The 15,530-nt window shown below is 35.5% G+C and overlaps 1 protein-coding gene across 3 annotated transcripts in view; it reads left to right on the top strand.

The window, feature by feature from the left end:
* The window catches only part of HDX (highly divergent homeobox), a 198,619-nt gene that overhangs the window by 86,500 nt on the left and 96,589 nt on the right, over positions 1 to 15,530 (top strand). For all 3 annotated transcript variants that reach the window (XM_074323748.1, XM_074323747.1, XM_019717595.2), the window contains one exon: positions 5,713 to 5,766. In XM_074323748.1, the coding sequence (XP_074179849.1) occupies positions 5,713 to 5,766 (54 nt within the window). The remainder of the gene's footprint in view (positions 1 to 5,712; positions 5,767 to 15,530) is intronic.

Here is a 15,530-nt window from a genome sequence, read left to right as displayed (position 1 = left end):
GTTCTTCTATTATATTCAATAATCGGTAATTTCTTTCACCAGGTGTATGTGGGTCTGTAGCCTTACCATTTTCTTGAGTCTTGCTACCCACTAGCCCTAGCCTGAGATCTGAGCCATGTCACTTTTTGGCTACCTGAGCTCTAGCTCCAAGTTAGGCGCTAAAATGACATATCTCTCAGGCAGCCCAAAACCAGGTTAGAAGTTGTAAATTATGTCTGCTCTGTTCCTTCTGGTTCCCATAAAGGGACTGGTGACCAGGCCAACGCTTTCCGTGAACCATGTTATGCTGCACTATGGAGGGAGTGTAACAAGGTCAAATAACAATGCCGTGAAATTTCCTACCTTTTTGAATGTGGCTTTTTCTTTATTGGGCTTTTTCTTAGTTGCTGCAGATCTTTGACTGATTTCTAGAGTTACTATACTGTTATTCTTGTCAGTCTCTAGTTGTTAATTTATTGACTTCCATGGAATGATGAGACTCTGAAGCTGCTTAATCCATCATCTTGCTGGCATCTCTCTGATGTTTTGTTTTGTGGGGGTTTTTTTGTTTGTTTTGATTTTTTGTTTATTTGTTTGTTTTCTTATTACAGAGTGAATGTATCAGTTCATGTAGTGTTAGTGCAACAAACAGCCAGGGTGTTTGATTTCTTTTAAATGCCTATCTTTTGTTTCAACAAGAAGCCATGTGCAAAGCAAAGACATGAAACTATGACGTGATTTATGTTAAGAACACCAGTCCAGCCCAGCAAGGATTTTATCTTGATAAGAGCAATAAATCTTTTGCTGTTGTTTAGGGAACTGATCTCTCTGAACATGCATGTAATAAAACGTTTCATTTCAGTTGTATAAGTATGCTTAGAAATTAAAGCTAACATTTGGAAATTTATTTTCAAGAGTTAGTAAAGAAATTTTATTTCTTCAATTGCCTGTATTTTTTACATGAGTAGAAGTAAGATAGTATTTTTAAATATTAGTATAATTTCAGGAGATCCATATTTGTAATTGTATACTCCCCAGGGCCTTTGGATCAGAAGATAATAATTTCACATATTAGTATATATTATTTTCCTTATATCTTTCATGTTTTTAATAGCCAGCATCTCTAGAATCAGTGTGGTGAAATCAGGTTCATTATATCTGAGTACTTTTTATAATTTCATTGAAACCTCTTGGAATTCCAGTTTTCCTGATCTTAATCTCTTGTGGTTTGTGCGTAATTTTAACTACTAAAATGATGTTGACAAAAATTCCAAATAGCATCTTTGTTATCAACAGCAAGAACTTTTTAGGCTACTAAACCTTGCTAAACATTAATTTCATATCACTTAGTAGAAGAAAAATTCATATGCTTTAAAAATAGTTGCTTGGCTAAAAGTTATAATATTGAAATTCCAATTTGTAAGGCTTATTTAATTTCTGAAAATTTTACTAGAATTTGTAAAGAGGAGAGGGGGAAATATTCTTCAATAAGCCACTACATCTTTTTTTCTTTGCTCCAGAACACATTGTTTCCAACCTGGAGCAACTTATCCCCCTCCTCCCAACTGCCTACTCATGTAATGGTCTCTTGTATATTTTTACTCTTGGTTTTTGTTAAATTTCAACAAGTGAAACTGGTGAGTAATGAAGGCCCAAGTTAATTAAATCAATCAATTATCCTATATTTATTGATTGTCTACCACATGTCCAGCATTATCCTCTGTGCTATATACTTCACAATTTAAAAACATCTAGGAAGCATTGCTTGTTAAAAGAGAAAGATTGATGGCCTTTAATGCTGATCTGATACTAAAACAACTGATGGAATGCTGAAACACTGATTTATGAATCTCTTACTGCTGAACTTTGCTGAACGATATGGTTATTGTCTGATTGTTTCAGTTAATCAAATTCCATTTAATGACATGCTAATTAATAACATGACATGCTAATTAATAACATACTTAATTTTCCTGGTTCACATAAATGCAACATACTTCACATAGGAGGTTTACTATAGACCCATAAAACGTTCTGAAAATTTTTAAATAGAGTATCCAACATATGTGTAGAATTGTCTTTATAACAGTAAGATTTTTTAAATCAAATAAATGCTTTTTGTGTATATTCCTTGTGTGATTATATAAAAAATAATTAGATCAAATTCTTTTATACATGATACTTTGCCCTTAGTAATTTCATAGTCTAGCAGAAATATTATATCAGACTCATGTTTAGGGTCAAAATTGTATAACATGAAATATAATTAAAACTCCTCTAAAATTTCTTAAGTCATCCATCAATGTGTCTATATATATGCCTTCCTGTGAATGTGTAACTGTGTAAAGTAATGTATATATGTGATGTGTAATTAATGTTCTGGTATATGGTTTCTAAGTATAATTTTCCATGAGAAAGTAAGTGTATAAGAGTTAGATTCACAAAACTTAAGTATCCATATGATGTGACTCCAGTTTACAACCAAACAAGTGTGTTACCTCATTTAGTATATACACTCTTAGCCAAGAGTGTATTAGGCACTGCCTTACATTTCCATTCAAGGTTGTGACTTGCCACCTCTCTATTAGTTTGAGCAGGGCAATCATTTGAAGAGGCAGTTTTATGACAGCCATAAAAAGACTGTTCCAGTAAATTTTACTTCTCTTCTAGAATGTCTAGTTCTCTTCTGTCTCATGCACAAGACCTTTCTTTAGGAATATGTTTTATATTTCTCTTCTCAATTTCTACCTCCCCGTTAGTTCCAAGCCTTGATTACCTCTTGACCAAACTATTATAAAACTTTCTATACTTCTTCTATTCACTATACACATTTGGTCAAATTAATCATTCTAGTGTATAAAAATACAATTCTGACCATACAACTCATTTGCTTAAAAATATTGAATGGCTCCCCATTTTCTACAGAATTAGATATAAATCCACCTTGGCATTCACGACCTCCATAAAGCGATCCCAACTCCCTTTCTAGTTCTAGTTGAACTGTTTATTCCCCAAAATACCCTATCTTTTTATTCCACTGTGCTCATGCCACTCTTTATTCCCTGGAATGCTCTCTTCTTATTTCTCTCTATCAAAATCCTGCTCATCTTTTAAGGTTCATCTGAAATATCAATCTTCAAGTTGATGTATTTTTGCCATACCTTGAACTCCTATAGCATTTCATTTATTGTACCTCCCTTATGACACTTATCATAGTTTTCTTTGTATTAAAGCTATTCATGTACCTGTCTTATCTTTTCTTCTCAGATTAGTTTTTGCCGTCTAAGAAATTATGTTTTACCCATCTTTTTATTTTTGTAGCACCTAAAACAGCACGTAGTACAGAAGATGCCAATAAATATTTGAACAAAATTTTAAAAAGTTAGTTACCTTCGAAAGTTACCTATACTTATTTATTTATTTATTTTTTACACCTATACTTATTTCAATAATGTTCAACTTGTTAAAAAGTTTTTGAAGTTCTTTACCATTGTTTTAAGGGCCTGTGGGATTATTTTAAATGCTTTCAGTGGTGAAAAATCTTTGCCATTTGAGGGAAAATAGAATTTACTCTGAACAACATTTAGTGAATAATATGGATGTTCAGTCTGGGCTATTATATTTTCAGTTAATAAAAAAGGAATATGAACTAATGAGATAGAATCTCTGGGTGAGTCATGAACTGACAACTCCAAAAGAAAAGTTCCCAAAATACTTTTAACAATAGCAATATCACTGTAGTAACTTTATAACTTCCTAAGTTTTCTACTTTGAGACATACAGTACTCATTTGGATGTGTAAGTGCTAATATATTTGTTAAATCAATCTTGTCTCTTTGTAGATTCATTTTGCATTTTCCAAACCAGAGTGTTGAAAAATGTGTTTGGAATTTAGATATCATTTAAATGAGAAGTATATTACCATGCTTATTTGAAACACTGTATTTTATTGTTTCTGGTGAGGGAGAAACTTTATCACTATTGCACCAAACAAAACTTTCCAAATTGGAGGGAAACATATTCAAAACAGCTATTATTCAAAAAAGCTTAGAAATTTAGCTACTATGCCTGGCTGTTCCTAAATTACACCAGAAACATAAGGAACTGAAGAATAGTTTCAAGTAAACAATAGAGTGCAGTTGAATATAGCATTTGTGTATCATGTAACTGATGCCTCAGAATTATAAAACAACAAAAAAATGAAACTTCACCTCTTTCCAAATCTCATGGAATTTAAAGTATTATGTGCTTATAGAAGTTTTCCATTTTCTTAGTTACATACAATAGACTTAAGCAGGAAACCACATTTTATATTCTTAAACTATATATGTTTACAGAAATTAAATTAACCATGTTTATTATATGTATTGTTTTTATTATTTCATATGTAAGTTTTCAATAGTTACTATGTTTTTTTAATTCATTTAACATATTTTCTCTAACAACTTTATATAATCAGTTTTAAATTATCTTAATAGATGGGAGTATGTGCACAGATAATCCAAAATGGTTGGATAGCTCTCTTTTTTAAGAATATATTATGTGACTACTTTACCAGATTTGCCTCCTTCAATGAGACTAGCAATCGATTTACTTTACAAATAGTATATTATATACCAATTATTGGTGGGAGGACAAGAAAATATAGAAATTTTGTTATCACTCTCAGTTTACCATTTAAAAATAAATTATTCAAACATTCTCATGACCCTCAAGCATTGTAGTTAATTGGCATTTTACTGTAATAATATTTTAACTTGAGTAAAATTATCTTTTACATTTTTCCTTAAAAGTATTAGTTGGAGTTCATATCATTTTTAGCCTATCCTTAGCTTACTGGTATATTCTGAACTCAAAGTAAAAAGATAAGTCTAGTGGCGAAGAACAGTAATAATTTACCTGAAGTTTGAATAATTGATGCTATAACTTTACTATTTACATTGACTACTTGGTCATCACTCCTTATTAGTATGAATAATAGTAATTCATAGACCATTACTGAATATAATTTATCAAATACAGTAAATGCTTGACTGAATACCACATTCCCGGTACCACCACTTAGCAAGGCTGATTTGACTTCTCAGTATTTTAGGAGGTACATGTTTGAGGGGGAGGAAAAGACAAATAGAGAGCTTGGAATACTCCTGAATCCTTGTGTGTCACAGGAAAAAGTATGGTTAAGTCCAGGCTAACTTGAGCCACAACTCACAAGACGACATTGGTCTATGTAAACACTACCCAGAATCCAACTGGAGTAGCACATATCTGATTGTGTGTCAATGCTGATGTAATAAGGTGTTACTGACTGTTTGCCTTAGTAGTTTCTACTTAAAAAGAAATGTGCAGTAATGTAAGATGAATGAGTCTAGAGCACTAATATAGAGCATGAGACTATAGTTAATAATTTAATTATTGTAACTCACTTATTCCACAGAGCACTGCATTTTTATTATAAGAATTTTATTGTCCATAGATTTCCACATTATACTTCCAGGCCCCAACAGTACCCTAGGAATTTTCTTGAATTTACAGGGGGAATTTTGCACCACTTCTAAAATTTTCCCACCAAGGAAGGCCCTTTAAATCTGTTGCATTCAATAAGGCAACAGGATTATGTAAGTGGGGGATATGCTCTGAATGCAGACCTATCTTAAAATCTTATATGAATTATTTGCATTCCAATTAGTGTTAATGCATACCTTACTGAGATTCCATTTGTTGTTTCCACAGATTTCAGGAAACCTTACTGTGCCTTGGATTACAGGGTGTTCTAGAAAAAGAGCAGTAAGTAATCTTTCATTTAAAGCAGCAAATGGGTTTTCTCCTGTGTTGTTAGTAGGACTGCCACTGAGAAAACTGTCATGATATTTGTTAAGTTGGCAAAACTGAGCCTCAATAAGACACCTTTATCTCAAAGGACATATTTGAAATCATATTTTTTATATGTACTACAAAGGTAACCTTAAATAAAATGCAGTAATCAGCACACTGTATAAATTTTGAGCTGTTTTTTTGTAGTTTTAAAAAGAATTCAGAGGTAATTAATAAAATATTATACTTTTTCTACATCTAATTAGCCTAGATAATTTGATCATACAATTCAATCATGATTGATATAAATACCTCAATCAACATTAAATAATTTACATTATTACTGTTTTATGGTATTTAGCAGTGATGAGTAACTAATTCTTGAACAATCTTATTTTGTTTTTATGCTATAACTGTTGGGATTTTTATAATGTTAATATAACAGAACCTAATTGAAATTGTGTTTTCTCAAGGAATCTCATTCAGTTGGTCTGTGTAGGACCCAATCTGCATTCTAACAAGTACCTCAGGAGATTTTGATGTAACTATTCATAGGAGGGGAAATTTTTAAAGGATTTTAATCATAAAATAGACATAAGTAGACTTTTAGAAAAATAACTCAAGTTACTATACATTAGATAGGTTTGGGGGTTAATAAAATTAAAGTTAGGACTGTAGTACTGGACAGGAATATATAGACCCCATTTCCCCTTCATTTCCCCACAAAGTAGAACTATAAACAATATAAGTAATATAGGAGGCAACCACAGGATAACTCTGAAAGATGGAAAGAAGACAACGGTTTAGGTATTCCAAGATTTGGAGAAACTGCAGGTTATTTTGTCCCCACATAACAGCAGATGACACAGGCCCATGCATGGACTTAATGGCTGGCAGACTCACTCACTCTGAACTCCAGTGCTGGGTGGGGCAGGAGCTCAAAAGGTGCTAGGGACATACAGGGAGGAAGTGAATTTTCTGGCTGCAGGGTGAGGGCTGGAAGAGCGCCTTTCTCCTGGATGGAAGAGATGGCGGATGCCATCTATTTCTTTGTTGAGCCCGCACCCTACCTGTGTGCAGACTCAGACAGACGCCATATCTTCATCTCCATCAAACTGGCAGCCACCTTTCATCAGCTCTGTCCTAGTGATTCCCTAAGACCCTGCCCCAAATTTCAGGCACACCCAGGCCGCTTCCAGTGGCTTTTCCATACAAACAACCTGTCTTAGCTCATACTACAGACTTTCCTAAAATCTCTCAAAGGTTCAAAAAACCCAAACAAGTAGCATCTGGCTTTGGTGTGTCCCGTACCTCTGCCTGAACAGCCCCAAGCCCAGCACTAGTGACAGCCAGCCTCAACTCACGGCTTATCCTCTCCAGGTAACTTCAAGCCCAGTGTGGCTAGCAGCCATCTGTGGATTGCCTTGTGGCTCACATGAGCTGGCTGTGGGCAGGGCACAGGCTGTGGCTAAACTTGGCCTGAGCAGGTCCCCTCCTAGGAGACCCCAGGGATGGCATGCCTGATGGCCAACTTTGGAACCAGCAGGAACACCACCAGGCCATTTCCAAGGATGACACATGCAAAGGGCAGACTGGGCAGAAACAAGCGCTCCACTGAAGCGAACCCTGCAATATAGGGTCAGCACTTGCACCATAACACTTCCACTCTGGTCATGGCAAGTCTTAACAACCAATCAGCTCAAGGGTCAGTCCCTCCCAAATGACAAACAGGGCTCGAGTACAATAGGAGGACACACACAACCTACCTACACGAGGAAGAAACAAGCAGCACACAGGTCAGGTGACCAAGGTGACTGTGCCACTGAGCCCCACAGCACACTTACTACCTAAGGCCCTCAACTAAGACCGGGAGGCATAGCAGCCCTGCCTAATACATAGAAACAAACACAGAGAAGCATCCAAAATGGGGAGACAAAGAAAAATCTTCCAAATTAAAAAAACAGAGCAAAGCTCCAGAAAAAGAACTAAACAAAAAGGAGAAAAGCAATATACAAGACACAGGGGTCCAAATGCTGGTTATAAAGATGCTCTAAAATCTCAGGGAGAACTTCAACAAAGAGACAGAAACATAAAAATAGTGAGAGAAAACGAAAAAATAACCAGTCAGAAAGAATACAATAACTTAAATGAATACATTAGAGGGAATCAACACTAGAGTATATGAAGCAGAACATAGAATCAGCAATTTAGAAAATATGGTAGCAGAAAACACCCAATTAGAATAGCAAATGAATCATCAGAGAAATGCAAATCAAAACCACAATGAGATATCACCTCACCCCAGTCAGAATGGCTATCATCAACAAGACAAACAGTAACAAATGTTGGAGAGGCTGTGGAGAAAAAGGAACCCTCATACACGGTTGGTGGGAATGCAGATTGGTGCAGCCGTTATGGAAGGCAGTGTGGAGGTTCCTCAAAAAATTACGAATACAATTGCCATATGACCCAGCAATCCCTCTCCTGGGTATCTACCCAAAAAATCTGAAAACATTTAGAGATAAAGACACGTGTGCTCCAATGTTCATTGCAGCTTTGTTTACGGTGGCCAAGACATGGAAACAACCAAAATGTCCTTCGATAGATGAATGGATGAAGAAGTTGTGGTATATATACACAATGGAATACTATTCGGCGGTAAGAAAAGATGATATAGGAACATTTGTGACAACATGGATGGATCTTGAGAGTGTAATGCTGAGCGAAATAAGTCAGACAGAAAAAGCAGAGAACCATGTGATTTCACTGATATGTGGTATATAAACCAAAAGCAACAAAAGAACAAGACAAACAAATGAGAAACAGAAACTCATAGACACAGACAATGGTTTGGTGGTTGCCAGAGGGTAAGGGGGGTGGGGAGTGGGGGGTGGGGGGTGGGAGATGAGGGTAAGGGGGATCGAATATATGGTGATGGAAGGAGAACTGACTCTGGGTGATGAACAAACAATGGGATTTATAGATGATGTAATACAGAATTGTACACCTGAAATCTATGTAATTTTACTAACAATTGTCACCCCAATAAATTTAATTAAAAAAAATAAAAAATAAATAAAAAAGAATAGCAAACGAAAAAAAGAATACAAAAAAATGAGGACAGATTAATGATGCTCTGAGACAACATTGTATAATGTTTGCATCAGAGGGGTACCAGGAGAACAGCAAGAGCAAGAAACTGAAAACCTATTTGGAAGGAAAACACCTTAACATAATACAGGCCATATATGACAAACACCCAGCTACGATCATAGTTAACAGTGAAAAAATGAAGCCCTTCGCTATACGTTCAGGAACAAAACATGGCTGTCCCCTATCGCCACTGCTTTATGACATAGTACTGGAAGTCATAGCCAGAGCAATCAGATAAGAGAAAGAAACCAAAGGAATCCAAATTGGGAATGAAGAAGTTACAATTTCACTTTTTGCAGATGACATGATCCTATATATAGAAAATCATAAAGAATCCAGAAAAAGCTATTAGAAACAATAAAGAAATACAGTAAAGTTGCCAGCTACAAAATCATCATACAAAAATCCATTGCATCCTATATACTAACAATCAAATCTCAGAAAAGAAAAAAAAAAATCCTTTTGCAATTGCAACAAAAAGAATAAAATACCTAGGAATAAACTTAACCAAGGATGTGAAAGACCTATATGCTGAAAACTATAATACATTTTTAAAAGAAATTGAAGAAGACACAAGGAAATGGAAAGGCATTTGGTGCTCATGGATTGGAAGAATCAACATAGTTAAAATGACCATATTACCCAAATCAATATACAAATTTGATGCAATCCCCATCAAAATCTCAATGGCATTTTTAAAGAAATAGAACAAAAAAATCATCAGATTTGTATGGAACAACTGAAGACCCCGATAGCCAAAGCAATCCTAAGAAAAATAAACAATGCTAGAGGTATCACACTCACAGACTTCAGCTTGTATTACAGGGCAACCATAAACAAAACAGCATGATATTGGCAGAAAAACAGACACACAGCCCAATGGAATAGAATTGAGAACCCAGAAATAAACACACATAAATATGGAGAGATAATTTTTGACAAAGAAGCCAAAAACATACAATGGAGAAAATACAGACTTTTCAATAAATGGTGATGGGAGAACTGGAAAGTTGCCTGCAAAAGAATGAAACTAGACTGCTATCTGTCACCGTGTACCAAAATTAACTCAAAATGGATCAAACATAAGACCTGAAACAATAAACTGCATAGAACAAAACTTAGGTACTCAACTTATAAACCTTGGGTTAAAAGAGCATTTTATCAATTTGACCTGAAAAGCAAGGAAAGTAAAAGCTAAAATAAATGAATGGGACTATATCAAACTAATAAGCTTCTGCACAGCAAAAAAAAAAAAAAACATCGACAAAACAAAGAGGCAACCAACCACGTGGGAGAAGATTTGAAGATTTCTGCAAACAACACCTCAGATAAGGGGCTAATATCCAAAATATATAAGGAACTCCTACACCTCAACAACAAAAAAACAAACAATCCAATTTTAAAAAATGGGCAGAGGACCTGAATTCACATATCTGAATTCACCAAAGAGAACATACAGATAACCAACAGACATATGAAAAAATGCTCGACATCATTAAACATCATAGAAATGCAAATAAAAACCACAATGAGATATCACCTCACACCAGTTAAAATGACTATCAACAACAAGACAAATAGTAACAAGTGTTGGAGAGTCTATGGAGAAAAGGGAACCCTCATATACTGTTGGAGGGAATGCAGACTGTGCAGCCACTATGGAAGGCAGTATGGAGTTTCCTCAAAAAATTAAGAATAGATGAATATGACGTCATGAAAATGGAGGTGTGAGGTGAGCCTCTGGAAATCTCCCCTGGAATTCAAACAAATTGAAAAACTGTAACTCCACAAAGGACTCCCTGCACAGCAGACAGGCAAGACGAAGAGTCTCACTACTGAATTCACCTAAAGCTCAGCAGAAGAAAGGAAATAATAAAAATTAGAGCAGAACTAAATGAAATAGAGAAAAAACAGACAATAGAAAAAAGTAATGTGACAAAGAGCTGCTTCTTTGAAAAGATTAACAAAATAGACAAACCCATGGCTGGGCTCACTAAGGTCAAAAGAGAGAAGACACTAATAAACAAAATCAGAAATGAAAATGGGGAAGTTATCACGGATGCCACAGAGATACAAAGGATTCTCCAAGAATACTATGAAGGACTATATGCCACCAAATTCAATAACCTAGAAGAAATGGACAAGTTTTTAGAAACATGTAGCCTTCCTAGGCTGAACAATGAAGAACTGGAAAATCTAAACAGACCGATCACCGGTAACGAAATTGAATCAGTCATCCAAAACCTTCCCAAAAGCAAAACTCCGGGACCAGATGGCTTCAGTAGTGAATTCTACCAACCATTCAAAGAGTGTCTTCTACCAATACTGCTAAAACCTTCCAAAAAATTGAAGAAGACACAGTACTCCCTAACTCATTTTATGAGGCCAACATTACCCTGATACCAAAACCTGGTAAGGACAACACAAAAAAAGGAAACTACAGACCAATTCTCTGATGAATACAGATACAAAAATGCTAAACAAAATTCTAGCAAATGAAATGCAACAATGCGTTAAAAAGATTATTTATCATGACAAATTGGGGTTCATTTCTGGAGCACAAGGATGGTTCAACATGCACAAATCCATCAATGTGATACATCACATACACAAAATAAAGGACAAAAATCATATGATTATATCAATTGATGCAGAAAAACCATTTGACAAGATACAACATTCATTTATGATTAAAACACTTAATAAAATAGGTATAGAAGAAAAATACCTTAACATAATAAAGGCCATATATGACAAGCCCTCTGCTAATCTCATAATTAATGGTGAAAAACTGAAGCCCTTTGCTCTATGTTCAGGAATACGAAAGGGCTGTCCCCTATCACCTCTTCTTTTCAACATAGTGTTGGAAGTCCTTGCCAGAGCAATCAGGCACGAGAAGAAACAAAAGGCATCCAAATTGGGAATGAAGAAGTTAAATTATCACTCTTTGCAGATGACATGATGCTATATATAGAAAACCCTAAAGACTCCACCAAAAAGCTATTAGAAATAATCAACGAATACAGTAAAGTTGCCGGCTACAAAATCAACGTACAAAAGTCCATTGTTTTCCTATATACTAACAATGAAATCTCAGAAAAAGAAATCCAAAAAACAATTCCTTTTGCAATTGCAGCACAAAGAATAAAATACCTAGGAATAAACGTATCTGAGGATGCGACAGACCTATATGCTGAAAAATACAAGACATTTTTTAAAGAAAATGAAGAAGACACCAAGAACTGGAAAGACATTCCGTGCTCATGGATTGGAAGAATCAACATAGTTAGAATGGCCATATTACCCAAAGCAATATACAGATTTAATGCAATTCCCATCAAAATCCCAATGGCATTTTTTAAAAAAATAAAACAAAAAATCACCAGAGTTGTTTGGAACCATAAAGACTGCGCATAGCCAAAGCAATCTTATGTAAAAAGAACAATGCTGGAGGTATCACACTCCCTGACTTTAGCTTGTACTACAGGGCTACAATAATCAAAACAGCATGGTATTGGCAGAAAAACAGACAGATGGACCAATGGAATAGAATTGAGAACCCAAAAATAAAACCACATAGATATTGACAGATAATTTTTGACAAAGAAGAAAAAAATATACAATGGAGAAAAGCCAGCCTCATCAATAAATGCTGCTGGCAGAATTGGATAGCCACATGCAAAAAAAATGAAATTGGACTGCTATCTGTCACTATGTACCAAAATTAATTAAAAATGGATCAAAGACTTAAGCATAAGACCTGAAACAATAAACTGCATTGAAGAAAACATAGGTACTAAACTTATATACCTTGGGTTCAAAGAGCATTTTATGAATTTGACTGCAAAGGCAAGGGATGTAAAAGCTGAAATAAATGAATGGGACTATGTGAAACTTAAAAGCTTCTGCCCAGCAAAAGAAACCATCAACAAAATAAAGAGGCAACTAACTAAGTGGGAGAAGATTTTTACAAAAAGTGCCTCCGATAAAGGTCTAATATCCAAAGTATACAGGAACTCATGTAACTCAACAACAAACAGCAAACAACCCAATTGAAAAATGGGCAGAGGACCTGGAGAGACATTTCTCCAAAGAGGACATACAAATGGCAAATAGACATATGAAAAAATGCTCAACATCACAAATCATCAGAGAAATGCAAATAAATACCACAATGAGATATTACCTCACCCCAGTCAGAATGGCTACCATCGACAAGACAAATATTAACAAGTGTTGGAGAGGCTGTGGAGAGAAAGGAACCCTCATACACTGTTGGTGGGAATGCAGACTGGTGCAGACGCTATGGAAGGCAGTGTGGAGATTCTTCAAAAAATTACGAATTGAATTACCATGTGACCCAGCAATCCCTCTAATGGGTATCTACCGAAAAAATCTGGAAACATTTATCCATAAAGACATATGTACTTCAATGTTCATTGTAGCTCTATTTACGGTGGCCAAGACATGGAAACAACCAAAATGGCCTTTGATAGTTGAATGGATTAAGAAATTGTGGTATATATACACAATGGAATACTATTTGGCGGTGAGAAAAGATGAAATAGGACCATTTGTGACAACAAGGATGGATCTTGAGAGTATAATACTAAGTGAAATACGTCAGACTGAAAAAGCAGAGAACCATATGACTTCACTGATATGTGGTATATAAACCAAAAACAACAAAAGAACAAGACTAACAAATGAGAAACAAAAACTGAGAGACACAGATAATAGTTTAGTGGTTACCAGAGGGTAAGGGGTTGGGGGGTGAGAGATGAGGGTAAGGGGGATCAACTATATGGTGATGGAAGGAGAACTACTCTGGTTGGTGAACACACAATGGGACTTATAGATGATGTAATACAGTATTGTTCACCTGAAATCTATGTAACTTTACTAACAATTGTCACCCCAATAAATTTTTTTAAAAAGTGTGAAATGAAAGTGGAGAATTTACGACAGATACCACAGAAATGCAAAGGATCATACAAGAATACTATGAAGGACGATATGCCACCAAATCAATAATGTAAAAGAAATAGACAGAACTTGACTCCAAAGGCAATGGAAGCAAAAGCTAAAATAAACGAATGGGACTATATGAAACTTAAAAGCTTCTGCACAGCAAAAGAAACCATTGACAAAATAAAGAGGCCACCAACTGAATGGGAGAAGATTTTTGCAAACAGTGCCTCCGATAAGGGGCTAGTATCCGGAATATACAAGGAACTCATGCAACTCAACAACAAAAAAACAAACAACCCAATTGAAAAATGGGCAGAGGACTTGAAGAGACATTTCTCCAAAGAGGACATACAAATGGCAAATAGACATATGAAAAAATGCTCAACATCGCTAATCATCAGAGAAATGCAAATCAAAACCACAATGAGATATCACCTCACCCCAGTCAGAATGGCTATCATCAACAAGACAAATAGTAACAAATGTTGGAGAGGCTGTGGAGAAAAGGAACCTCATACACTGTTGGTGGGAATGCAGACTGGTGCAGCCGTTATGGAAGGCAGTGTGGAGGTACCTCAAAAATTACGAATAGAATTGCCATATGACCCAGCAATCCCTCTCCTGGGTATCTACCCAAAAAATCTGAAAACATTTAGAGATAAAGACACGTGTGCTCCAATGTTCATTGCAGCTTTGTTTACGGTGGCCAAGACATGGAAACAACCAAAATGTCCTTCGATAGATGAATGGATAAAGAAGTTGTGGTATATATACACAATGGAATACTATTCAAGGTAAGAAAAGATGATATAGGAACATTTGTGACAACATGGATGGATCTTGAGAGAGTAATGCTGAGCGAAATAAGTCAGACAGAAAAAGCAGAGAATCATGTGATTTCACTGATATGTGGTATATAAACCAAAAACAACAAAAGAACAAGACAAACAAATGAGAAACAGATACTCATAGACACAGATAATAGTTTAGTGGTTGCCAGAGGGTAAGGGGGGTGGGGGGTGGGGGGTGGGAGATGAGGGTAAGGGGGATCGAATATATGGTGATGGAAGGAGAACTGACTCTGGGTGATGAACACACAATGGGATTTATAGATGATGTAATACTGAATTGTACACCTGAAATCTATGTAATCTTACTAACTATTGTCACCCCAATAAATTTAGAAAAAAAACAAGTGAAGAGGGGAAAAAAAAAAAAAGAAATAGACAGATTCTTAGAAATATATGGCCTTCCAAGACTGAATCATGAAAAGCTGGGAAATCTAAATAGACCAATCAACACTAAGGAAATTGAAACAATTATCTAAAACCTCCCCAAAAGCAAAACTCCAGGGCTCGATGTCTTCACTGATGAAATACCAAATATACAAAGGTGATTAAAATTTGTCCTGTACAAACTCTTCCAAAAAACTGAAGAGGCAAGACTTCCTCATTTTATGAGGCCCACATTACCCTGATACCAAACTTGGTAAGGATAACAATAAAAGAAAACTGCAGACCAATATCTCTGATGAATACAAATGCATAAATCGTAATCAATATGCTAGCAAATCGAATACAACAATACATTAAAAAGATGATACATCAGGATTC

The sequence above is a fragment of the Rhinolophus sinicus genome, chromosome X (genome assembly GCF_036562045.2).
Source record: "Rhinolophus sinicus isolate RSC01 chromosome X, ASM3656204v1, whole genome shotgun sequence".
Classification (NCBI taxonomy): Eukaryota; Metazoa; Chordata; class Mammalia; order Chiroptera; family Rhinolophidae; genus Rhinolophus; species Rhinolophus sinicus.
The sequence above is the reverse complement of the archived record's forward strand: the minus strand, read 5'-3'. Positions and strand labels throughout refer to the sequence as shown.